The sequence below is a fragment of the Lontra canadensis genome, unplaced genomic scaffold (assembly GCF_010015895.1).
Source record: "Lontra canadensis isolate GAN:19392208 unplaced genomic scaffold, GSC_riverotter_1.0 scaffold89, whole genome shotgun sequence".
Lineage (NCBI taxonomy): Eukaryota > Metazoa > Chordata > Mammalia > Carnivora > Mustelidae > Lontra > Lontra canadensis.
This window is the reverse complement of record NW_022631083.1, coordinates 6498293-6526065: the sequence shown is the minus strand read 5'-3', so window position 1 is coordinate 6526065 and position 27773 is coordinate 6498293. Positions and strand designations below refer to the sequence as shown.

Sequence of the window (27773 nt, the reverse complement as noted above, 5' to 3'; positions counted from 1 at the left end):
AAGATGAACCTACACGGACACATCAGAGTCAAAGCCCATAATCTGCATTGCAGTCCACTCTTGTTCTACATTCTATGGGTTTGGGCAAATATGTAATGACATGCATCTATCATTATGGATAGATTATCATATGCATCATAATTTTCACTGCCCTAAAAGTCCTCTGGTCTTTATCTATTAAACCCCTGCTCTCACCCCCCACTCCACCCCTGGGAACCACTGACTTTTTTTTTTTTTTTGGTCTCTATACTTTTGCCTTTTCCAAAATGTCATTTAATTGGAATCATACAGTCTGTAGCCCTTTTCAGATTGTCTTCTTTCACTTAGTAATATACCATTAAGTTTCCTCCCTGTCTTTGCCTGGCTAGAGATCTCAAAAATCTTTTTAGCACTGAAAAATATTCCATTGTCTGGATGTACCACAATTTCTCTTCTGGTATCTTTTTTCCACCCGCTCTTATAAAAATTGCCATTTTTACACCAACTTCTCAAGCCACTCGTCTGTGCCTGATCCACGTGATGAAAAGATGCACCTTCCCAGTCAAATCATTTTAGCTGAGGATGTGTAGGAAAACAACATGGAACAGAAAACAAGAGTTACTTGAATACTTATATAAGGCTCAAGACTTTTCAACTAATTTTGTGGGCCAATGAGGCAAAGTTTGCTACCACTTTCTTCCCTATTTCTGTCTGCTCCTTGAGGAACTTTAGTAGAAAATTCTGTGAAGACCAGGTTACAACGACATCAGTCAGTGATTAAGCGTGAACTCTGCCCAGCCAGCCTCTCTTCCCCAAAGACATGTCAGTTTCATCTCACTGGTAAATTACATCATCAACAATAGTTCCAAAGCTGATTGAGCTGGCTGAGAGAGAAGGGCCAATTAAATGCTTGACACCTGCCTTCATTTATTCAATTAAATTCATGTTCGAAATGGCACCTACTAGAACTTACAGAAGGTTTATAAAGCCATAAGGATTATTTTCCTGCTTAACAAGGTGAATCAATAAAAGATGGTCCATTTACTAATAAAGTCTATTACTATAATACAGATGTTCAATTTGCTAAGACAGTTTCAAACAGGACACGTGTTACGATTTGGCATTTGTGCGGTGCCTTGCAAGTTTCATGGTGTTCTGCAGAGCATTAATTAGTCACACAAGTTGTCACAAAATAGATTGAACTGGTTTTTGGGTTTTTTTTGTTGTTTTTTTTTTTTTTTTTCAAAACGTATCTGAAGCTGTTAAGGATATATAACAGCAAAGGGGAAGTCAAATCAAATTTAACAGGCCTAAAATAAATTGTCCTCCAAACCAAGTCTTAAAAAAAAAAAAAAAAAAAACCAGAATCAGCCTTCTGGAAACCAGCAGCTTTTGATTGGAGAAGCATAATACCCAGTCAAGAGGAAATGGTAGGAAAGAACGGTGGCAGAGTCCTGGGAGAGAGGCTGTATCCAGCTCAGTGAGGACAAAGGACAGATTCTGGGGACTCTGACAGGCACTGTAGGACCAGCCTCAGGGCACCACTGAGACCCTGAAGTCAGCTAGTTCCAAGAGTTAGAAAGTAGAAGCCACGCATCTGTGGTTTTAAAAGAAAAAAAAAAAAATGATCAGTCTCCTCTAGGCTCTCTCCCATCTAGGGCCAGAGCAGAGATTGGATGCTCACAGAAGGCTGTCCAGTGGTAACAACAGTCAACAGGGCACTAAGAGTTAAAAGCCAGCCTCGCCGCATGAATTTAATTTCCCTACCCCCCTGAGTGACAGGCGATGTGGATGACAGAGAAATGTCAGTGATGGAGTCTCTTCTGTGACACTCCAATGTTTCCCAAACAAGTTAAGACAGTGAGGTTGCCTAAGGCTAAGTCCCAGTGGTCTGGCTTCTCTGAAGCTCAGTATGATCAACTCTATCCAGCTACCCGTGGCCGAGTCCCTGAACGTGTGAACAGTGCTATCTGTCCCAGGGCCCCAGCAGCGGATGAGTCAGTCCCCATCCTTGCCCCTGAGGGGTGGCGAGCTGCAGAGGAAGAGAACAAGCAACACTCAGGTTGCTCCAGTACAGTCTGGGGACATGAAAGGTGATGAACTCGAGATGGGAACCAATGTGTCACCAGGACCCAGAGGACACGCAATTCTGTGGAAGGGTATTGGAAAAGCATCCCCAGGGATTTCAGACAGCTTGGGTTCTAGATCGATGGGTAAGGTTTCAACAGGCAGAGACAACAGACAAGGGTGATACCAGCAGGGTAACCTGTGAGCAGAGGCACAGAGCCCTACAAGTCCAAGGCCACACTCAGGACATCGCAACAACGGGGATAGCTAGAATGAGGCCTACACAATGGAAAGATGGGGTTGCAAACTTTGATTACAAGGAGGTTTCAGAGTACAAAGCTAATATACAAAAGCCAACTGCTTTCTTATATACCAGTCATGAACAAGCGTAATTTGAAATTAACACACACAACACTATTCACATTAGCACCCCCCAAAATGAAATACTTTGGTATAAATCTAACAAAATGTGTGCAAGATCTACAAGAAAAATTACAAAACACTGAAAAACAAAGTCAAAGAACAAATAAAGAGATAGCCTATGTTCATGGATATGATGACTCAATATTGTCAAGATGTCAGTTCTTTCCAATTGGTTCTATGGATTCAATGCCATCCCAATCAAAATCCCAGCAAGTTATTTTGTGGATATCAACACACTGATCCTAAAGTTTATATGGAGAGGCAAAAGACCCAGGATAGCCAACATGAGATTGAAAGAGAACAAATTTGGCAGAATGACACTACCCAACTTCAAGACTTACTATAAAGCTACAATAATCAAGACAGTGTGGTTTGGTGAAAGAAGAGACAAAAAGATCAATGGAACAGAATGAAGAGCCCACGAAAATGAACTATTGGGACTTCATCAAGATCAAAAGCTTTTGCACAGCAAAGGAAACAGTTAACAAAACCAAAAGAAAACTGACAGAATGGGAGAAGATATTTGCAAATGACATATCAGATAAAGGGCTGGTATCCAAAATCTATAAAGAACTTATCAGACTCATCACCCAAAGAACAAATAATCCAATCAAGAAATGGGCAGAGGACATGAACAGACATTTCTGCAAAGAAGACATCCAGATGACCAACAGACACATGAAAAAGTGCTCCACATCACTCGGCATCAGGGAAATACAAATCAAAACCACAATGAGATACCACCTCACACCCAGTCAAGAATGGCTAAAATTAACAAGTCAGGGAATGACAGATGCCAGCCAGGATGCAGAGAAAGGGGAACCCTTCTACACTGTTGGTGGGAATGCAAGTTGGTGCAACCACTCTGGAAAACAGCATGGAGGTTCCTCAAAAAGTTGAAAATATGACCCAGCAATCACACTACTGAGCATTTACCCTAAAGATGCAAATGTAGTGATCCAAAGGGGCACGTGCACCCAAATGTTTATAGCAGCAATGTCCACAATAGCCAAACTATGGAAAGAACCTAGATGTCCATCAACAGATGAATGGATAAAGAAGATGTGGTATATATACAATGGAATACAATGCAGCCATCAAAAGAAATGAAATCTTGCCATTTGCGACGTTGTGGATGGAACTAGAGGGTATTATGCTGAGCGAAATAAGTCAATCAGGGAAAGACAATTATCATATGATCTCCCTGATATGAGGAAGTTGAGAGGCAACATTAGGGGTTTGGGGGGTAGGAAAGGAATAAAGAAAACACGATGGGATCAGGAGGGAAACAAACCGTAAGAGACTCGTAATCTCACAAAACAAACTGAGCGTTGCCTCGGGGAGGGGGTAGGGAGAGGGTGATTGAGTTATGGACATTAGGGAAGGTATGTGCTATGGTGAGTGCTGTGAAGTGTAAACCTGGCGATTCACAGACCTGTACCCATGGGGCTAATAATACATTATATATTAACAAAAAATAAATATTGTAAACTGACTTTTATATAGTCAGTTTTATATAGTAAATATTGTCAACTGACTTTTGACAAAGGAGCAAAGGCAATACAATGGAACAAAGAAAGTCTTTCCAACCTATGGTGCTGGAACAACTGGATACCCACACACATAAAAATGAAGCTAGACACAGACCTCTTACCCTTCACAAACACCACCTCAAAAAATGTAATCATCATGCATTCCCTGATCTCTAATGGACTTCACTGCCAGCAAATAAGATGACACAAAGCATTTAGATGTGGCCCCATCCACCTGTGTAGGGAAAAGATTACAGACTTCAGAACCAGATGGGGCTCAAATTCCAGCTTCTTCCACTACTGATTATGTGACCTTGACCCCCTCCCTAAGCCTAAATTCCCCCACCTGTCAAGTGGAGACCAGAACATCCTCTCAGCTGGTCATTATACAGGTTAGGTGAAAGAGCTCACTTCCTCAAACTGCTTTTCCTAACGTGTCTGAAGCTTGTCAGTGGTTTCCAGAAACTTCCTCCACTTGCTTCAAGTGCTGCTCTGGGGTTTGGAAGAAGGATGAAAAGCCTTTTGTTATTTGTTGGCTTTTGTCAGCGAGACAATGGAAACTTGCTTCATAACATTCCCATCTCTTCCTGGGAACTCCCATTCCAAACTTTCTGTTCTGGTTTGCACAGAAATGTCTGTCTTTCTCCCCTCCAGCTTGACTACTGTGGTCCTGCCTCCTCCTTCAAGAGGATATAGGTTTTTACCCACCACATCTTCTCATGCCAGCTCCTTTTTCTGTTAGGGAGTGTGAAGCTGACAGCAGCATCCTTCCCCTTCCATCATGCTTAAGACATACACTTAAACCCACTGGGTACCTCCCAACAAAACTTTTAAACCTTTCATCTTGCCTACTAAGAATTCTTAAAAGACCTATCAGAAGAGACCCCGAATTGCTAAGGAAATGTTGGAAAAGAAAAACAAAACTGCCTGATTTCAAGCTTTACTACAAAGCTGTGATCACCAAGACAGCATGGTACTGGCATGAAAACAGACACATAGATCAGTGGAACAGAGTAGAGAGCCCAGATATGGACCCTCAACTCTATGGTCAAATAATCTTCAACAAAGCAGGAAAAAATATACAGTGGAAAAAAGACAGTCTCTTCAATAAATGGTGCTGGGAAAATTGGACAGCTATATGTAGAGGAATGAAACTTGACCATTCTCTTAAACTGTACACAAAGATAAACTCGAAATGGATAAAAGACCTCAATGTGAGACAGGAATCCATCAGAATCCTAGAGGAGAACAGAGGCAATAACCTCTTCGATATCAGCCACAGCCACTTCTTTCAAGATATGTCTCCAAAGGCAAAGGAAACAAAAGCGAAAGTGAACTTTTGGTACTTCATCAAGATCAAAAGCTTTGGGGTGCCTGGGTGGCTCAGTGGGTTAAGCCTCTGCCTTCGGCTCAGGAAATGATCCCAGGGTCCTGGGATCGAGCCCTACATCAGGCTCTCTGCTCAGCAGGGAGCCTGTTTCCTCCTCTCTCTCTGCCTATCTCTCTGCCTACTTGTGATCTCTGTCAAATAAATAAATAAAATCTTTTAAAAAAAAAAGATCAAAAGCTTCTGCACAGCAAAGGAAACAGTCAACAAAACAAAGAGGCAACCCACGGAATGGGTGAAGATATTTGCAAATGACAGTACAGACACAAGGCTGATATCCAGGATCTATAAAGAACTTCTCAAACTCAACACACACAAAACAGATAATCATATCAAAAAGTGGGCAGAAGATATGAACAGACACTTCTCCAATGAAGACATACAAATGGTTATCACACACATGAAAAAATGTTCATCATCACTAGCGATCAGGGAGATTCAAATTAAAACCACATTGAGATATCACCTTACACCAGTTAGAATGGCCAAAATTAGTAGGACAGTAAACAACAAGTGTTGGAGAGGATGTGGAGAAAAGGGAACCCTCTTCCACTATTGGTGGGAATGCAAGCTGGTGCAGTCACTTTGGAGAACAGTGTGGAGATTCCTTAAGAAACTAAAAATAGAACTTCCCTATGACCCTGCAATTGCACTACTGGGTATTTACTCCAAAGATACGGGTGTAGTGAAAAGAAGGGCCATCTGTACCCCAATGTTCATAGCAGCCATGGCCACGGTCGCCAAACTGTGGAAAGAACCAAGATGCCCTTCAATGGACGAATGGATAAGGAAGATGTGGTCCATATACACTATGGAGTGTTATGTCTCCATCAGAAAGGATGAATACCCAACTTTTGTAGCAACACGGACGGGACTGGAGGAGATTATGCTGAGTGAAATAAGTCAAGCAGAAAGAGTCAATTATCATATGGTTTCACTTATTTGTAGAGCATAAGGAATAACATGGAGGACATGGGGAGATGGGAGAGGAGAAGGGAGTTGAGGAAAATTGGAAGGGGAGATGAACCATGAGAGACTATGGACTCTGAAAAACAATCTGAGGGTTTTGAAGGGGCTGGGGGTGGGAGGTTGGGGGAGCTAGGTGGTGGGTATTAAGGAGGGCACGGATTGCATGGAGCACTGGGTGTGGTCCATAAACAATGAATTCTGTTACACTGAAAAGAAATTAAATAAATTAAAAAAGAGCTAACTCCTTTTTTTATCTAAACATGCTCTTCATAATGAATCAATAAACAAAGAAATCGTTGTTGGGAGGCTGATATGATGTTTCCATAGCACGGGGCAAGGAGAGCTGATTGTCACCTGTCTCCTTGAAGGATGGGCCATGTCAGAGGGGAGCTTTCCTGAGGAAGATTCTGAGGCCACATTCCAAGTCGGCAAGGAGGAAGGAGCACTGGGACGGATTAGCAATGTCCGGGAGGACAACTGAGGCACCCTGTGGTTATGGGTGTCATCCCTCCTCATCTGCTCCAGCACAGGGGACAGCGGTAGGTGGCACCCTAGTTGTACACAGACCCTGCGAAGGTCACAACTCTGAAGCATTTGTTCCCCATTGAACCCACATGTTGAGTCACTAGGATGTGCAAAGGACATAATAAACCCACTCGAGGAATTAAATTCAGACTCAGGCTTAAGACACTGACAGCTCAGAGGAGGACGCAGTGCCTGGGACATGAAGCAGAAAGAAACCAAAATCCGCTCAGGACCTCAGAGAGGAAGAAGCAGGCATCCCCACCGAGGGGCCGGGAGTCCTTGGTGGAAGGTGCCTGTAGCAGACCTCAAGAAGGAGACAGGAAAGGGGGCTCCGGCTGGGGTAGGGGAGAGAGCCTCAGACATATGAGGCACACAGCATGCCCGGTAAGGACAGGAAGGCGCAGGGAGGAGGCCAGTCAGGGAAGACTCCAAGACCCTACTCTAGAGACCACCGCCACCGGTGGAGGAAATAAAGGGACATGACCCAGCTGCAGGTTTAAAACAGTAATGCGTCCCACAACCACAGGTGCAGGTCCTCACCACATGTCTGGCACGATGCCAAGGGTGGGAATCTCAGTTCCTGCTTGCCACAGCTGATTCTTGTGTTCTAGGTGAGGCTCAGAGGGGCTAGGAAACCGGCTCAAGGTCATGTGCCTACAAACAGCAGCACTAGGACCAGATGCAAACGGGGTCTGCTGGTTCCAGAGCCCCCGTGCTCCAGGTAAAGGAATGGACAGACAGCCAAGAGGACCCCATGAAAGCTCACAGAGTCGGAAAGAGAGAAATGAAGGCTGAGGAAGAGCCAAGCCAAGACAAGTGACAAGAAAGGAGAGATCAGCACGGAAAGACCTTACCTGGATGGATGCCTGAGGATTTCATTTTGCACTTCCGGAGGGGGCAGGGTCTGCCATTTACTTAGCACTAACAAGTGTCAGGCACTGTACTTGGCACCAGGGGCGGGGTAAGATAGGTGACCAGGCCATGACCACGAATACACCATGACCTCCGAGACATGAGCGGCAGTCACGCCCCCTCCCAAGGGCTATATGTTCATCCATTTCAGCTGCCACGAGAAAATACCATAGACATTTATAGGTTTATCAACAGCAGAAACATAGTTCTCACATTTCTGGAAGTCTGAGATCGGGACGCCAGCATGAGCAGGTTCTGGCGGGAACCCACCCTCCTCCAGGTTCCAGGCTGCTAAACTCTGGCAGGGTTCTTGCATGATGGAAGGGGAAGGGGAGCCCTCTGGGGTCTCCTGGGTAAGGACATGATTCCCATTCATGAGGGTGGGGCACCTCCCCAAAACCCCTCATCCTAACGCCATCACCAGGGTTTGGATTTCAACATATGAATTTGTGGGGAGACGCAAACCTTCGGACCACAGCAGTCTTTCTGGAGGGCGGGGGGAGAGAGCCAGTATGGGCCAGAGCCAGAATGGGCTTCACACCTGGGGGCTGCAGGGACCAGGCTGAGGGAGGACCTTCATAGGAAGCCTCTGGAAGGGTCTGACCAATGAAAGACATAATCAGAGTGATGTTTTTGAAAAAGAAGACTTGGATTATGCCCTGGTCGGAGGAATTAGCCCTTTGGGGGTTTTTTTGTTTTGTTTTTTGTTTTGTTTTAAGATTTTATTTATTCATTTGTCAGTAAGAGAGAGACAGCACAGGCAGGCAGAGGGGGAAGGAGGCTCCCTGCTGAACAATGAGCCCGATGCGGGACTCGATCCTATGACGCTGGGGTCATGACTTGAGCAGAAGGCAGACGCTTAACGACTGAGCCACCCGGGCGTCCCGGAAGTAGCCCTTTTGAAGTTTAAAAAAAAGGGGGGGAGCGCCTGGGTGGCTCGGTGGGTTAAGGCCTCTGACAGGGTTGCCAGGGAAGAGTACACATTCCCTGGGAATCGGACTGGTCTAAGGCAGAAAAGAGGAAGGCTGGGGTGGCAGGTGGCTCTGGAGCCTGAGTGAAAGACACAGGTGCCTTGACCAGGAAAAAGGCAAGACAAAAAGATGGAGACATGAATTTTCAGGTTTGAAATGCCTGTTAGAGAGAGGTCAGGGCAGCCAGGAGGCAGCTGGATACACAGCCCAGAGCCGAGCAGGGCCACAGAGAAGGTCCCTGCCCCTGTACCATCCTGGGAACCAAAGACAGAAGGGTTGACACAAAATATATCTCACCTCCTCACACTAACTTCAAGTTCACATACTGGTCCCTCATCTATACGTGTTTGATCACAACCGAAAGGCCTTTAAGTCCCCTGCTGCCCATCCCTCACCCCACCTTGAGGGCTCCCTCGTTACAAATCGAAGAAATATGTAGTTGGACCAAAAAAAAAAAAAAAAGAGCACAGTTAAACCAAAGTGACAGGCCATCTTCTCAAAAGCAAAATACACGTGGGGGGGGGGGGGAAACACTGAAAAGTTCTGGCAGAGGACAGCACATAAACACATTCCAAGGCATTGCATGACTTTTATGCAACATTGAGCGAGCAGGTCAATAATTTAAGGGGAGGGGAAAAATACGCAAGTTGACATAGCAACTGTCACATCGCATTACTCGGGCAACCGTTTCCATACAGATGTCTTCCTTAAAGGAAAACACTTCCCCAGATGCCCCGTGAACTCGGGCGCCTCTCTGCCACGGAGGAAGAAACATCTGGTTTGCGGTATGTTTGCAACAGGCTTCCCTGTGGTTCTCGGGCCTTTCTTGCCTTAAGCAATTTTTGTTTTCATGAGTCTAGATTTTAACTCAGGGAAGAAGGACAAGAAGGGGTGCCTGGACCCTGAGCGTCAGCTGGGCTGCAAGGTGTTGGAGCAGAGAGAAGCCCACGCCAAAGCTAGCGCATCGAGGAAAGGAATCTTAAAATCACCAAGCTGGACCGAGGCAAGGGGAGGCAGAGAGAGAGGGCAGACAGCTCAAAGTGCACTGGTAAAACCGTCAGATGCCTCCCAGACGCACCCCCCAGATGCACCCCCAGCCCCAGACAATGGCTCCATCCCTGGCACTAGAAATATTTTCCTTGGACCTTCCCTGTTTTGCAAATACCATTAGTCCCTTGGTAAGAATGACATGTCTTTGTTTGCGGGATGCTGTTTTCCCCTACGTTGAAATCCAACTCACAGTAAGTGCTATAAATTAACAGGGAATCAAGAAGAAAATCCCAAACAATAGCCAACATGTGTTCCCAAAACACGATGCTGTCACTGCGCATAGTTCTTCAATCTGCATCCGTCACTGCCCAAGGGAAACAAAGCCCTCCATTTCAGGCACGGAGCTCCTCTGTCTCAAGTGAACTCGGGTCCTCCCAAACCTGGGGGGTCGCCTTCGTGGCAAGAAAGAGCAGGTTTCTAAACTGAAGCTGCCTCCCTGGCCAGAACTCTTTTCCCCCTCACTGTCAAACCCACTTAAGTGGGACTCTACCAGTGTGGAAGATGGGACGAGGGACCCGTCCTGGGCTGACGTTGATCTTTGCTTTACCCAAAAGGCAGGCACAGACTCCAAACACACCGATCCAGGGCCCCTGGGTGGCTCAGTTGGTTAAGCGTCTGCCTTTGGCTCAGGTCATGATCCCAAGGTCCTGGGATGGAGCCCCATGTCGGGTTCCCTGCTCAGAGGGGAGTCTGCTTCTCCCTCTCCCTCTGCTGCTCCCCCATTTGTACTCTCTCTGTGTGTGTGTCAAATAAATAACTAAAACCATTAGGGAAAAAAAAAAAAAGATCCAATGTCCACACGGCCATGGGAAGCTACCCCAGTGGAGTGTCAAATAACCGGGTGGTCCCTGGACACTAGGATTCGTGAATGTGTGGGGTCCTCATGCTTCAAAGCAGAAAAAGTGAAATTACTTCTCATGCTAAAAATCAGATTTCGCCAGGCCTGCAAGCCTCGCCTCCATCCAACCCCCATAGTAGCTTGCTTCTTACCGCACATACAGAAGCCCCCATTTCATTGGGTCAGATTGACAGGCCCATCCTGCTAAGCAGAGCTGTGTTTAAGCCCCATCCGTGCCCCCCGTCAGGAAGCCAGGCCTCTCTCTCTAAGGCACACTCAGGACAAGGAGCTGCCCTAGTGGTTCCCCTTCTGGGTGTCAGAAGTTCACGGAACCCTTCTACCGCCACCTTCGGACCTTCCATCCTTGCCCCGCCCCCCAAAGTCTGGACAGCACACTCAAAAGTGAGGAGCGTCCCAGGCAGGGTTCCCCAATTCTGAAGGCCCCTGGGCAGCTCAGGGACACAACTCCCATCCCCGACCCCTCACCCCCAACCCACCACCCACCTGCCCTAAACGCAGCCCCAAGTCGGCCTGGACTCGGGCCCAGCGTGTCGCAATCTCACCAGGCCCATGACAGCCACTGGGAAGGCAGGCTCCGCAACGTTTCCAGTTTCCTTTGAATGTTTGCCTTGGCTCTTGCTGTCACTGAAGGCCTAGCATGGGCATGCTTTTCCAGGAAAAAATCATCATTTTTTGATTCCCTGCTTGTTTTTCTCAGGGTGCGCATGACATGCAATCACCAAAAACTGTAAATAAATTAGCAGCAATTTGAAGGATGAGTGTTATGCTTGGTCACAAAACGTCCTGGAAGCAAGCTAGGGGGAGAGATGTTCTAATCAGAGAAGTCAACATGTGGTAAAGACAGCAAACAGTCGCTCCCCCGGCTGCCTTCTCCGGAAGGATCCTGCTTTCTGTTTGTCAGCCTCGCCGCCTCCCCGGCTCACGTCTGTCTGCCCTGCACTGGGACTGATGAGAATTTAGCCAACACCCTCTGGGAAGAGCACCCCCCGCTCATAGAACTGACCGTCCACCTAAGAAGATCAGCCACAGGAAATGACCAGAGACATGAACAGCCACCGACGACCAACTCCAAAGTGATGGGTCCCACCCCGATGGTGCACCCAGGGCACAGGGCCCCACCCAGAACCCTCCCTCCAATCTGAGGTCCCACAGGCCTTTCGGACTGAGCTCAACTTACCCTCACCCCAAATTTTTCCTTCCAAATCACCTAGCACTGTTGACAGCACCACCAAGCCCAGCTACAATCCAAGCTACTCCCAGCCCTTTGTCCCCTCACCTGCCATCCACCCCCAATCCTGTGATCCCCACTGTTTCTCCAACCCGGGCCCTGCCCGCCAGGCAAGGCCTCAGCATTGGACGCTAAGCACCTCCAGAGGATCTATTGGCTTCTCCTCCCATCTGGTCATGCATGGCGCATTCTGCTCAGGGTTGAAGATCCAAACAGGACCCATGTCTCAAGCCCCAGAAGCCCCCCCGTCCTCCAGAGCATCACCTGGCATCGCCTTCCGTGCCCTCAGCATGGCCTCCCTGCAGCCAAGGGCTGGGAACATAAGGAGAAGGTTCTGCGAAAGGAAACCTCAAAATATTCAAAGAAGGAACTGATGTGAGTCATGGCCAGACCCTCCAAGATGGAGAGATGCTGGGAGGGGGGAGGGGGCACCTTCCGGGTCCCCTGTGCCTCTGCAGGCACTCCTTCAGGTCCAGAAGCCCCAGCCCTGGCAGAGGAAAAGCCTCTGTGACCATCATGTGACCACCGGTGAGCTCAAATGCCCGGAGAGAGAACCAGAGGTCCCAGGAGATAGACAGTGGACAATTCCTGCCCCTTATTTTGACCAGATCACCACTTCCCTACCAAGAACTAAGGTTGGCCCCTCCCTACACCCAGCAAGACCCAAATGACCCTTTATTCTGGAAACTTCTGTAGCACTGTGGCATTAGTTCTCCTTTATTTGGCTTAATTATAAATTATAATTTTTTAAGACTTTATTTATTTGACAGAGAGAGATCACAAGCAGGCAGAGAGGCAGGCAAAGAGAGAGGGGGAAGCAGGCTCCCTGCTGAGCAGAGACCCTGATGCAGGACTTGATCCCAGGACTCTGGGATCATGACCTGAGCCGAAGGCAGAGGCTTTAACCCACCGATCCACCCAGGTGCCCCTAAATTGCCATTTTTAATCAGCCTCTGGACATTCTTCGTCATCCCCTCCAATCATCTGACTACTAGGTTTTATATGAAAAACAAACAAACACACACACAAAAAAATGCTGAACAGATACTTGTCAGAAACATGCTGGAGGTAAAAAAAAATCTGGCAAGTTTCCTAACAAGGAAAACAGGTAGGGATCATCTAGGAAAATGATACATGTGGCCCAGAACCTTGCAGAAAGACCTTCCAACAGAAAGGGTCAGAGGTTAAAAGAGTAAGTATAGAGGATGGGCGGCCCCTCATAACCAAGGACAGGTCCCCAGGCCTGGCACAATCCTTTGAGATCACAGGGGAAAGGCTGGAGCACTGAGTAAGTCTAGGCAGGCTGGGAAAATACTCAGGAAAATAGAGTGCGCAGCCTGGGGAGGCTGGCTCGAGTCTGAGGGGAGAACGCGGAGGGAGGAATGTACCCTAGCCAGATGCGTTAATGATCACAGAGGACCAGCTTCACTGGGAAGGTGGAGGGTCTCCAAATGAGGAGCAAGGTTGGCAACTGGAAATAGTGGAAAGGCAAGAGGGCTGCATTGGCTGCTTTCAGAGCTCAAGTCTCTAGACACAGTGAACTGATGTCCCAGGGGCCAAAAAAATCCTACAAATGTGATCCTAGAGCTGTAACCCTTAATCTCAGGGAGCATGGGAGGCCAGAGAACCCCAGAATGAACCAGTGCTTATCCTAGTGGGTCAGGGAAGATAGAGATCTTGGAACCAATGCCTGGTTCCCTGAACATCTCCTCCTGATGACAGTCTAGAGTGAATGATAAAAGATGGTCCGTAATGACCCCAGAAAAAGGAAGACAGGATTTAAACTCAGCAGGAATTCACCACGACCAAAGAAGACACACTGGCCTCACTCTCTCTTCTGACAAGTGTTCCAGGCTAGCATTAGGAAAATAATTAAACATAAGTAATCTTAATTTCACTGGCCAGATTTCTCGCCATTCTTAACTTCAGACATACATTTCATAAAAGCTCCTTAAATGTCCTTGTGGATGAACGAGAGATGTATGTTAAATAATGGCTTGTGTGTGTAATAACTGCATGAATTAAAAAAAAAAAAAAAGCATTTTCGGGGAGTGCCTGGATGGCTCAGTCGTTAAGCCGCTGACTCTTGATCTCAACTCCTATCTTGATCTCAAGATTTTGAGTTCAAGCCCTATGAGGGGTTCTACGCTGGGTGTGAAGCCTACTTAAAAAAATAAAATAAAATAAAAACCAGCATTTAAAAAAAATTACTTGGATTTAGAAATAAAGAATGCACACCTTCAGGGGCACCTGGCCGGCTCAGGCAGTGGAGCACAAGATTCTTGATCTCAGGATCATGATTTCGAGCGCCACGTGGGGTGTAGAGATTATTCAAAAATAAAATAAATAAATAAACCTAAAATTTAAAAAAAAAAGAACGCACACCTTCAGAAGGTTAAATGACATTAACTAAATGGCCAGAAGGAGGAGTTCATCTAACTGGATAGAGGGACTTACTCTTCTAACAAGCAAGGTATTCTTAGATATGACACCAAAAGTATAAGCCACCAAACACAGATAAACTGAGCCTAATGAAAATTTTAAACTTTTGTGCTTCTAAGGACACTATCAAGAAAGTAAAAAGACAACCCACAGAACAGGAGAAAATTTTTGCAAATCATATATACAGTAAGGATCTTATATCCAGAATACATAAAGAACTCCTACAACTGAAAAACAAGAACACAAAGAATCCAATGTAAAAAGAGGCAAAGAGGGGCACCTGGGTGGCTCAGTCATTAAGCCTCTCCCTTCGACTCAGGTCATGATCCCAGGGTCCTGGGATCGAGCCCCACATCGAGCTCCCTGCTCAGAGGGAAGCCTACTTCTCCCTCACCCACTCCCCCTGCTTGTGTTCCCTCTCTCGCTGTGTCTCTCTCACTGTCAAATAAATAAATAAAATCTTAAAAAAAAAAAAAAGCAAAAGCAGGCACAGAGTCTGAATAGATAGTTCTCCAGAGAAGATATAAAAATGTTCAGTAAACACTTGAAAAGATGTTCAACATCACTAGTCATGAGGGAAATGCAAATCAAAACCACAGTGACTCTAAAAAATAAAAATAAACATAAAATAAATAAAATTTTTTAAAAACCACAATGACTCCTTGACATTGGTCTTGGCAATGACCTTTTTGGATCTGACACCAAAAGCAAAGGCAACAAAAACAAAATAAACAAGTGGGACTACATCATACTGAAAAGCCTCTACACAGCAAAGAAAACCATCAGCAAAATGAAAAGGCAACCCACCAAATAGGAGAAAACATTTGCAAATCATGTATGTGACCAAGGGTTAGCATTCAAAATATATAAAGAACTCCTACAATTCCACAGCCAAAAAAAAAAAAAAAAAAAAAAAAAAAAAAAATCCGATTACAAAATGGGCAGAGGATCTATGGGATACCGTAATTTACAATTTATATACATAGTTGATCTTCATCCCCGGTTTCTGGCAGAGCTCCTAAAACTCTTGTAATTTCTTAAGGGACAAAAGTGTCTGTTGTTATGTTAACAAGGCGACTTTTGGAGCTCCTAAGAATAGAGGCTGGTTGTCAGGAGAACCAAACATGTGATTTGTCCTGCGGACTTTCAATCCCATCAACTTGACCTCTGAGAAGAGGGGGCTAGAGGTCGAATCAACTGCCAGTGGCCAATGATTTAATCTCTCATGTCCATACCATGAAGGAGAGGGTTCAGAGAGCCTCCAGGCTGGTGAAAATGAGGAGCCCCTCACCCTCTCTCCATACTTTGCCCTACGCGATTCTTCCATCTGGCTGTTCTGAGTTGTATCCCTTGGTATAAACCAGTAATGTCGTACGTCAAATGTTTCTCTGAGTTCTGTGAGCTTCATTAGCAAACAAATCAAACTAAAGAAGTGGGAAACTCTGATTTCTGAAGCACAGCTAACAACCTAGTTGTTCAACTGGGATCTGAAGTTCAAAGAGAAGGTTGTGGGAACCTCCAATTTGTAGCCAGTTGGTCAGAAATCAAAGGAGCAATCTGGGCTTGCAACTCGTGTCTGAAGGGGGTGGGAAAGTCTTGTAGGACTAAACCCTTACCCCATGGGATCTGATGCAAGGAAGAGTTCATCTAACTGGTTAGAAAGACTTACTCTTCCAACAAGCAAAGTTTTCTTAGATAGGACACCAGAAGCATATGCAACCAAACATAGATAAACTGAGTGTAATAAAAATTTTAAACTTTTATGCTTCTAAGGACACATCTACCTCTACCCTGTCCCATCTACCTGTGGGTAGACAGCATCAGAATTGAGTTGAATGGTGTAACCCCATTCACCATTACAACTGAATTACACCATTCAACTCAATTCTGAATGGGTGGATAGTGTCAGAATTGAGTTGAATAGTGTTAACACCCAGCTGGTATAAAGAGAATTACATGGTGTTGTGTGGGAAAACACCCCCTCCACCCATTGGAAACGGAGTCTCAGAACACACATAACATGAATAGACATTTTTCCAAAGAAGACACACACACGGCCAACAGGTGCATGACAAAGTGTTCAGTATCACCAACCATCAGGGCACTGCAGACCAAAATAATGAGACATCACCTCCTTATCTGTTAGAATGGCTAGTATCAAAAAGACAAGAAATATCAGCTACTGGTGAGGATGTAGAGAAAAGGAACACTTGTGCCCAATTGGTGGGAACATACATTGGGGCAGCCACTGTGGAAAACAAGTCTGGGGGGTCCTCACTAAATTTAAAATAGAACTGTCATGTCATCCAGCAGCAGCACTTTCTGAACAAAATAAAAACACCGACTAAAAAAGAGAGAGGCACATTTACCCACCTAAAACCTTGCACATGAATTTCCACAGCTGTCTCATTCGTAAGAGCCAAAAGGCAGAAATGACCCAAATGCCCATGCACAGTAATGAGCTAACTGTAAGCTGCACGCAAGTCAACCTTGGGTTGGTTCTACTGAAATGCCAAGGCACACTGAGGCTAAGTTGGCAGAAGAAGAATGTCCGAGGAGAGTGGGGAAAGCTCTCCGCCACCACGAGCGTCTTGCTGCTCCTGAGCAAGCATTTCTTAGGTGGTAATAATGTGTACCAGTTACCCGGGGATCTTGTTAAAGTATAAATTCTAACTCAGCAGGTCTGAGTGGGACCCAAGCTCCTGCATTTCTTTTTTTTTTTTTAAAGATTTTATTTATTTATGTGACAGACAGAGATCACAAGTAGGCAGAGAGGCAGGCAGAGAGAGAGGAGGAAGCAGGCTCCCCACTGAGCAGAGAGCCCGATGTGGGGCTCGATCCCAGGAACCTGGGATCAAGATCTGAGCTGAAGGCAGAAGCTTTAATCCACTGAGCCACCCAGGCGCCCCAAGCTCCTGCATTTCTAACAGGCTTCCTGGTGATGCCTTGCTGCTGGGCCACGGGCCAGACCACTGAGTAAAAAGACAGCATCTCTGAAGCTCAGAGATGCTCAGTAACTGAACCCAGGGCCACCCCTCTCACCAGGCACAGAGGACTTGAAGTCCAGTCTAACTGACTCCAAAAACCCAGGCTCTTTCCACAGCAGCACCCATGACGTGGGTCCTGGATGCCATGTTCCGGGAGAAGCCCAGATCTGAGTGAAGGAAGAATCCAGGATAAAATGAGCTCTGGAGCCCACGTGATGGGAGGAACAGTGGAAGAATGAGAAATGTGTGACAGCCTCAGCAGTTGGTCCAAGCCTGGGGAGGAGTCATACCTAAAGGCTGGGATGGCCCCAGGGTGGGCACCAAGCCAGGGAGGAGACATACGGGCATATCAGTTTGGACTCCTTAAGAATGTTCTCCTAGAGCTGTCCCAGAATAAAACGAGCCATCCCAGACTAGAAGCCAGCGCTCCCCAGACACCACCTTCCTCATTCCAACAGAATCATACACCGACCCTATTAGCCCTACCACAAAGGAGGCATCATTAGCTGTGACAAAAATAAATCTTAGACAAATCTTTCAATTCTAGCCACGGGCTCTCAGCTGGGAGACCTATTTTCTTTTTTGCCTTTGTTTTTAAGATGAACAAGGGTTAGAGAAGCATCAAGCATGTTCGTGGGAAAGGAAAACTTTTTCCTTGATACATTTAGGATTGAACTGAAACTCAAAAGATCACCTATCCTTTTTCTCCTTCTGGAATTCAATCGCACCGAAAATCATCTTGGAAAATACTGAACCTAATGATTGAAACAGCCTTTTGATCATGAGTCTCCGGACCCCCGCATCCCTCCTCCAAAGCCGAACAGCCCTGGGTTCCGCAAACCTTGTTCAAATGGTCTTCAAGCCCTCTCATCACCTGGGTCTTCTCCATGGATAAGAGCCAATCTGTTTCCTGGGGGGCCTGACCAGCACCAAAGAGAACGGAGCTGTAATTGCACTGGGGGTTCATCCTTCCATCAATGCAGTCCCAGGTCATGTCTGATTTCCAGCAGCCCCCCCTTTAGTGCCAGGGCTCACTGTGCTTTCTGAGGATGAGAACTGCCATCAGTGCCTTTCTCTATGTAGAGACACAGCCTCCTTGATCATTGGTTGTTTGTGGAGGGACTGCATGACCTTCATCCAATGAGGCAGTCTGGGATCAGTAGAAGGAACAACCCTTTTACAGTTAGGGTTGTTCAAAAACAGACTAACCCGGCCTATCGTGGTACTGTCTTCCTACCCATAAGGTATGCAAGCAGAATTCACCAGAGAGGGAATTCAGCGGCCAACGTTTGGCCCGCAGTGGACAAGAAGGCCTCGCACACTAAAATCCCAGGCTTCTATCACACAACACCGTAAGATGGAGGAAAAGCAACCAGAGGCACGCCACGATGGAAGAATTCTGCTAGGGTCATGCCTGCTCTCTGCCCGGGGCCGGGGCGGGGGGAGGTCTGGATTATCACACATCACTTCATTCCCCCAAGCACCCTATAAGCAGGATGTCCCATTTTGCAAATGACAAAATTGGCTCGGACCAAATCACTCCTCTGGGTCCCCTGTCAGGTGGCAGAGCCAGGACACCAAGTTTGTTGTCTCTGACACCGCCGCCCAGGTTCATCTGATTCTAGTCTGCAAATCGCAGGAAATGAGAAAGGCAAAAGGCCATCGGCTGATGGGACTCTGGCATGCTAGGGTAAGCAGTTTTGATTTAATGCAGGAAATAGGAAAAAGACCACAGCTTTTTTTGATAAGGAGTCTTTTTTTTTTTTTTCATCTCTGTAAACAGTTGACATCAGTTAATAATTTAAAAATAGGAGGAATAACAAAACAAGGGGAAGATGTGAAAGAAAAGGCCCTTGAGAGATACAGAGGTAACTAAACAATGTGGGGGGTCCTCAGCAGCCTTGGTGACAGACCAGCCTCTGACCGAGAAACAGTCCAGACTGAACCCCACGGGGACGAAGGCACATGCTTCCCAAACCACCTTTCTGGAACATGCCTCCCCAGCTTCTTCAACGGGGGAGCTAGAGACTTATTACTTACATCCTAACAACAGCGGGTCATGAGCATTAACTGCTTGTCCCCCCGCCCAGGAATTCAGAACTCCAGGGTGGTTTTCCTTTGCTTGCGGGCTTGTCCCAAATGGCTGTGATGGCTTCAATCAACTTCTCCATAGTTAACGCATGCACAGACAGGGCTTATCAAACAGCGCGAGATCCATCTAACCGCACGCACACACACACACACACACACACACACACACACCCGGTCTTTCCAGACACAACCCTTCCAACAGAATTACAAAGGAACCAAGGACCATAGGACCAATGGTCACCCTTGAGCCCAGGAGGGAAATGGCAAACAGGTCAAAGCTGGGAAGAGGGTCTAGGGATACCATCGGCTGCTTTGAGTCCGTTTGCTTCAAGCTATAGGAAGTGCATTTATGCAATCGTGCTGGCTTCTCAATACTAGATTGAAGAGCATGAGGTATGGATTACACCTGTACGGTTTTTGGAACTCGTGCAAAATTTCAGCGAGCGCCATAGAGACCCAGCCAGTGGGAAGACATTAGAAAACGTTGTTTCAGGCACTATGATATATAAGGAAAGGTCCGGAGTGAGATTGCTCGGAGCTTATGAATATTTATTATAATGCATTCTTGAAAACAACCAAAATATTAAGTACAGTATAAATAGAAAACAGATTTAGGAGTCAGTCATAGGTTTACATTATGCAAATGATCGTTAAAGACCTACAACCAGGATGTTGTTAAATGCTGGAAAAAAGGGGGGGGGGCTGCTGCTATTTGGACATTTTCTTAGAATCGACAAATGATATTTTGAGTTTTTTGACAATCTGTTTGCCGAGGAGTGCCTGTGGGCACATCTTGTCACTTTCGCTAACCTGGTGGGGGAGTCCCAAATTCAGAGCAAAGGCGCAGGCCTGGGGTTTTCACAGCCCCCCTTGTTCATGGCAGGCAAGGCTTTGGGGGACAGAAGGGGTCCTGAACCTCAACCCAAAAGCTCTCACACACAGCTCAGCCAACCCTCAGCCTCGGAGCAATGAAGAGGCTTTGCCAACATTCAAAAACTCCCAGACAGCTAGCTGAGCGCATTTGCCCACAGCCAACAGCCCCAGCTCCCTGCCTCATACCCAACTCAGCACTCACTCCAAGGAGCTGAAACCAGTCACCAATGGTCTCTTCATGATGCAGAGGGAGAATAAATGAGTTATAGATTCCATAAACTTCCCCACCAGAAATACAACCCCACCCGACCATCACCTGGCAAAAATTCCCTCCCAGGCCCCGGCTGCATGGCCCCAGGCAACTCACTAGACCATCAGATGCCTCCCAAGGCCCAGGGCAGTGAGACAGGCGCACAAACGGGCGCCACCCTGTGCATGCACCCCTGCATGTTACTAAGGAGACCAGCAAGGGCTCCCCTCCAAAGCAGCTCGGAATATAGTCATCGTGGCTGAGAGGGAGTCCAGTGTCAATACAAAAATCCACATGAGCGTCAGTAAACACGAATAATGCGCCAGCTGTCAGCGGTCTAAACGCCGAGAACCCAGCCCTCGGGCTTTGATACTCCTCTAGGTCCAGCCTCGGAGTCCAGCCCTTATTTCCGACATAGTTCCTCCCGTCAGTTGTAAACGATAAAATCAGAATCCCCGTGTTTGGTTTTGTTTTTTTAAGATTTTATTTATTTATTTGATAGGCAGAGATCACAAGTAGGCAGAGAGGCAGGCAGAGAGAGAGGAGGAAGCAGACTCCCTGCTGAGCAGAGAGCCCGATGCGGGACTCGATCCTAGTACCCTGAGATCATGACCTGAGCTGAAGGCAAAGGCTTTAACCCACTGAGCCCCCCGGGCGCCCCAGAAACCCCGTGTTTTAAATCCATTAGTAACTACCAACCTGTCTTCGTGTCCTGGGGATTAACCAAGACTAATATTTTATGTTGAGGTTCGTCACGGTGCACAGTGCAAAAGCAAACAGACGAGGCTTCAAGTTTAACCTGAAAAAAAAATAACAAAATCGCCATTTTGTTCTGTCATCAAAGTAAGGGCACGGGAAATTACTTACCAATTAATTAGCACCGTATTCACTGAAAGAACACTGCTGCACAGAGGTTAATTTGACAGGATGGAAGCAAGGTAAAAATGGAAACCTTACCCACTCTGAGCTAAACACAAGTGGGATGTGACAAAGGCCCTTCCTCCGTCTCCCACCAGCCAGCCCTCCCCATGCCTCATGTACCTGTCCATCCATCCCAGCACTGATTAAACACCCACTCAGCGGATACCCTCCAGCATCTCCCTTCCAAATGCTTTGGGCCCCAATGCCTTCCCCACCCTGGTCCCCTTCCGGCCTCAGCCCACAAAAGCTGGTGACCACACCCCCACCTCAGGCTTCTACCTGCCATGCCAGCCTCAACGTTCCTCCTGGGGCCACTCCACAGAAACAGCCCGAACAAGCCTGTGTCCACCCCCGCTGCCTCTCAGGCTGCCGGCTGCACAGCCTCGGATCCCGGCAAGGAGTCTCAGCAAACCCTTACCCCTTCCGGGCCCTGCAGGCTCGGCTCTGACTTTGAGGCACTCCAAGGGCAGAGAAACTCTGCTGTGAGAGACAGAGAACAGTGCTGGTGCCTGTTTGCTTATGAGCAAGGGCAACACCAAGCAGCGTCTGGGGGCCTCCAACACTGGGACCCTCCCACCCAGAGCCTTCTCGCAAGGGCTGGTAGCCTCTCTGTGGCCATCAGACGTAATTCCCAGCTCCAAAGCAAAAGGTCAACACGTTCAATTGCCAAGTCTGTTTGGAAAACGGAGGAGAGCAGAAGAAAATGAAAAGAGGATGTGTCGTCTAAGCTAGGCGGGCAGGTCGCCTGTATAAGTTTATAGCAGGCCTCCGTGGTTTGAGAGAAACGTTTCCTGACAAATTCTGAGAGCCGCAAACATCTGGGTGGCTCCCTGTCTTCAAGTCCCCTGCGGAGAGCGTCCCCGAGCCGGCTGTCTCACGAGGGGGCTATTAGAGGCCATTAAAAATACGCACAGGGGTGCCCGGCTGGCTCAGCGGTGGGGGGAGCATGGAACACTTAATCTCAGGGTTGTGAGTTCGAGCCGTATGTTGGGTACAGAGATTCCTAAAAAATAAAATCCTTTAAAAAAATGTACAAAGCATTATATCGACATGGAAATTTATTTCCATTATATTGACATGGTATTTATTACACCTGGGAGTGTATTCTGAGAGTGACCTAAATGTTTAAAAAGTATATGCAGAAATAAAAGTCAAATGGAAACATATCAAAATGTTCACAGCATCAACTGTGATGCTTTTTTCATTTTCTCTGTCTCTGGAGATAGTTCCCAAATATTATACAAGGAGCATACACCGGCTTATTACCAGAAAAATCAGTAAGTATTACTGTATTGTATTTTTTTTATTGTATTTTTAAATGTGATAGGGCAGTTTCAAGACTGGAAACAGTTAACTGGGACTTTCCGGAGAACCAGAGCAATGTGGCATGATGTATCCTCAAATCATTTTCTCATCTTTCTCTCCGTTTGGAAAAATTTCTCTGGACTCCAAAAGAAAAACTAAATTTGCTAAAAGCCATGAGGAAGTCTGATACCACCCCAAATGAGACTATTTCAACTGCTAAGTGATAGGGAATGCCTACTATTTCTTAAGTAACTGTTAAAATGGTAGGAAAACAACTGAAAAATCTTCTCATGAAAATTTATTTTCCTCTAAAGGGGGGAGAAGCAGATAGCTATAAAGTCCTTTCAGCATTTCTATCACATAAAAACAACTTAATTTTAAGAGCTGTCTTATTTTATTATGTTTTTGCTAATCACACTAAAATTATTCACTCGCTGCACAGACTCACATAATAGGTTTATGTAATGCAGTCTCGTAAGTAAGGGTGAAATGAAAGCTGAGGACTGAAACTGCTTTGTAGAGCCTTCCAGAGCTAGCTTTCAGATTTCACCCGCTTCTCAGGTTGCCCTCCCCACACTCCAGCCCACCCTGCAGCCCACAGCCAGTGTCTCCCCAGAGAATTAGCAACCCTAACCCCAATGGAGAGCGGGCTTCCGTTTTCGGCTTCACTGCCACTAGGGGGCGCTGAAAGCGTGCGCGTGCAGGGACCTCGGTCCGCAGCTCAGCACTGTAGAATCAATCCGGGGATTCTCGTAGCACTTGATCTTGAACTAGCATGATCTCCAAGATCTCAAGAAAGCCACAACTGTGTAAGCTGCGCAAGCCACTGTTCTAATGAACTCTGGAACAGCTTCAGTACAGTGAACTAAAACTCGGCAGTACTGGATACAAGCCAACGGTATCAGTAGGTACGAGCAAAGTCTACGTATAACCAAGAAAATCTCGTCTCTTGGAACAGATCGGACTTAACTCTGAAAGAAGTGTTACAGACTGAGGTACAGCCCAAGATTCACATTTCTTTTCTTTTCTTTTCTTTTCTTTTTTTACTTACTGCATGGGAAAAAATTTTATTCACAGTAACACAATTTAAAAGTTTTACCCACAGTCCCTCCATCCTAACGAACAAAAGGTTTTCATTTCTCTCTGTTCTCTCCCAGCCCTAATCCAAAAGGCTATCTTATCAGTGCCTAAAATCATATGGATATAACTAAATTTTAAATATAACTATTTTAAATAGTTTGAAATTTTAAATATATCTAAATTTTAAAGCTGAGCCAGACCACAGAGACCAAAGAGCAACCAAGCCCCTCATTTGACACATGGGGAAACTGAGGCCCAACCAGGCCTTATGTAAACACAGTCTCAATTAGTTCTCCTTAAGGACAATTCAAGGTAAGTTCCAGCAGGAGAAGGGGTTGGTTTTTTTGCTTGTTTGTTTGCTTTTTTTTGTTTGTTTGTTTTCCAAATAGGCTCCACGCCCAATGTGGGGCTTGAACACAGGACCCTGAGATCAAGAGTCTGATGCTCTACTGAAGAAGCCACCCAGGCACCCCAGTAAGCTCTGTTATTGTCCCAATTTTTTTTTAAAGATTTTATTTATTTATTTGACAGAGAGAGACACTGCAAGAGAGGGAACACAAGCAAGGGGAGTGGGAGAGGGAGAAGCGGGCTTCCCGCCGAGCAGGGAGCCTGATGCAGGGCTCGATCCCAGGACCCTGGCATCATGACCTGAGCTGAAGGCAGATGCTTAACTGACTGATCAGCCAGGAGGTCCCCTTTCTTTTTAAAGATTTTTATTGTCCCAATTTTAGATATGAGAACATCAAAACCAGAAAAGTTAAGACACTTGCTCAAGGTCACACAGCTAGTAAGCAGTAGGTGTGGGATGCACAGCAGGCATATCCTGCACAGCAGGATAACCGGACTCATCCTCAAGACTCCAGAATCCCATTCTAGAATTCCTCTGCTTCTCAAAGTGGAATTATTCTAGTATTCACTCCAGAAGTTGTTGTTGTTTTTAAATCTATAATACTCTCTCTAGTACTAACATGCTACTCTCTAGTAAGTTAGATTTTACAATCACACGTACCTGCTCCCCCGTGGGAAGACAGAAAAGCTCTTTTGAGGGCTGCATCCCTTCCTTAAGCATGGCGTAGTAAGCCAGGGCTGCTTCCAGATGCCTTTCAGGGTCATCTTCCAAAATATCCACGGGGTAAACACCTTCCAGGAGAAAAAAGACAGTAAGAAATGACATTAGTTTTATTCTTTTGTTAAAGGGGAGGTCCCTTATTTCTTGAAGATTTTGTTTTTTGTAAGCAAACAAGTAACATTTGCCATAAAAATTATGTTCCCATATTTTTTTAAATTTTTTTTAAAGATTTTAATTATTTATTTGGGAAAGAGAGAGACAGTGAGTGAGAGACGAGCCCGGGGAGTGGGGGTAGAGAGAGAGGGAGAAGCAGACTCCCCTGCCGAGCAGGTAGCCCCATGTGGGGTCTCCATCCCTGGTCTCTGGGATCATGACTTGAGCCGAAGGCAGACACTTAACCAAATGAGCTACCCAGCTACCCCGTTTCGTTAATTTTTCTTTTAATGAAAAAATAGTTCCATATCAGGTGCTAAAAGAAAATAGAAGACATTCCCAATGGCGGGGTTGGCAGGGACACGGGGGAGATAGGAAATTCTACCTGGGGGAGTCTGGGTGGCTCAGTCCTTAAGCAGCTGCCTTCGGCTCAGGTCATGATCCCAGGGTCCTGGGATCAAGCCCCCATCAGGCTCCCTGTTTGGCGGGAAGCCTGCTTCTCCCTCTCCCACTCCCCTTGCTTGTGTTCCTTTTCTCGCTGGGTCTCTCTCTGTCAAACAAATAAATAAAACCTTAAAAATAAAAAAAAAAAAAAAAAAGGAAGCTGCACCTGACCTCCGCCTTAGAATGCTACAGAAACTTCCTTGCATACACCCAAACCACCAAATTGTTTCCCAAGGAGGGAAGCCACAGCAGCCACAGGACAAGCAGGAACATGGAGAGCCCACACTAGCTGGTGAGAACCTTGATAATGGACAAAATTGAGCTCGAGTTACTATTTTGCCGGCCTCCGTATTCGCTGAGCGGTTGATGAGATTTGCCAGCCCGTCTCCTTGCGCTCGGCCACTGTTACGTAGAGAGTTGAAATGTACAAGTTGGTGGGAACTGCAAACGTGTCCATACACAAGGAGACTCCTGCATACATTCCTGTGCAAGTTTCCCACAGGATCCTCCTCAGCATCTCTTTCTTGTCCTCACACTTTCGAGGAAACTTATACCCTTGAAGAATTATCCAAATTGATAGCATCCAATTCAGCTCGGAAGCAGTGGTCAGTTTTCCCGGGATGCTGGCCAGCCTCGGCTGGTCATGTCCCCAAGTGGGAGGGGGCTCTGCAATCCCCTCCCCTCTGTGAATCCTGGATTCGGCTCTGAGCATCCTATGTGGAGGGGAGGATGTCCAGAGCACCTGTGGACCAGACCACCACCTATGCGGAAGCCCACCTCCTGCCCTGGGCTTGACATGCTGAACGTGTCCTGGGCACACGCAAAGAGTGGCAAATACGTTCTCCCACTATTCAATTTTTTTAAAATATTTGAGGAGAACATGGGTCCCAAGAAATTACAACTGTAAATGCACGGATACAAATGTTTCAAATAAAGACAAAGAATTAACAGTCCTCTTGGTGACAATGAGTAAGTCAGTGAGGAACTCTGGGATCTCACCCTCTCTAAAAAGGGCTGTACCCCCCAGCCAACCTATTCTGCTGTGAAAGGCACATGCTTGTGGACACACATATACGTGCAAAAAGCCAAGGAGCCCAGACTCCCCACCATGAGCCCCAAAGCCCCCCGCAACTGACAAGACAGAGCGCTGGGGCTGAACCTGTAGGCGCCCCTACTCCTTACTGGGCCTTTCAAGCCTAGAGCCCAGGAGCCGGATGGATCCAGGCTGGAATCCCGGCTTCACCCCCATTTACAGACGAAGAAACCGAGGCCAAGAGGAGAATGCTTGGCTAGTCAGCAGCAGGTCTGACTGTGCTCAGGATCTGCACAAAACACTCAGATTACGTTAGTGACCCAGCCCAGAAGGCCCTTTAGAATTCCACACCCCCGCCAAGAGCACCCAACAGGTTCCTAGGCCCCCGTTCCCCACTCCTTCTAACTTGACATCCTTAAGGCCCATCTCAGACACCAGCACGCCCAGAAGCCTTCCTGGAACCCCAAACAGCAAAAGCCCAGGGGGGCCCTGAGTCCTATGTTCCAATCCCAGCTCAGCTTAGGATGGGAATGAATCCACCTTTGTCGCCTCCCTGGTCCCTCAGGACACCACACACATACACACACACACACACACACACACACACACAGGAACTCGGTGGGCAAGACAGAGTGCGTAGCCTCTCCTGACCTGGGAACACAGAGCACTCCTTGGAGCACCCTGTGTGCACCCCTCTCCTCTCCCGCCCTGCACAAAGACACCCCCATCCCCCAAGGCCTTTCTCACACTGAGCACTTGGGAAATTCGGGTAGGCAGTCGGCTGCGCTCTTCCTTCAAACTGCTGGCCATCCTTCTAGAAAGTCAGGTGGCTTCCCACAGGGATGAAAAAAGACTGTGCACATTGAAATAAATCAAGAAGATCAAACAGGACAGAGGGTTGTTTCGACCCTGAAGTAGCCATCTCAGGCGGCACGTTGCCCCATGAAAGCAGCTTGAACAACCACATTTCCCTATAACTGCCCCCAGGAGGGAGTAAAGATCCGCCTCCCTCCACCTCCCTGCTGCCTGGGGCTTCTCAGGAGAGACGCTTATCAGCCCCAGGCCTCGAGAGCTCTCCAATGAGGTCTGAGGCTCCCAGGACAGTGGCATCCCCCAACTACACTGAGAAGCCCAACTGGGCCCCTTGGGTCAGGGGTCAGGGAGGACACTGTGGTCTTCCGGGCTTTGGGAGAGGGGCGCCTCACCATGGCCACAAGGCGCAG

The 27773-nt window shown here is 46.9% G+C and overlaps 1 protein-coding gene across 2 annotated transcripts in view; it reads right to left on the bottom strand.

Annotated features, from left to right (window-relative positions):
- Nucleotides 1-27773, bottom strand: part of FAM169B (family with sequence similarity 169 member B) — an 83559-nt gene that overhangs the window by 39351 nt on the left and 16435 nt on the right. The window contains exons 1-3 of one of the 2 annotated variants that reach the window (XM_032836041.1): nt 26700-26884; nt 24861-24991; nt 21245-21344 (exon numbers count right to left, since the gene is read on the bottom strand). In XM_032836041.1, coding sequence (XP_032691932.1) covers nt 21245-21344; nt 24861-24991; nt 26700-26766 — 298 coding nt within the window. In that variant the 5' untranslated portion in view covers nt 26767-26884. Of the gene's footprint in view, nt 1-21244; nt 21345-24860; nt 24992-26699; nt 26885-27773 lie in introns of those variants that run through there. The other variant, XM_032836040.1, reaches the window with a different exon arrangement.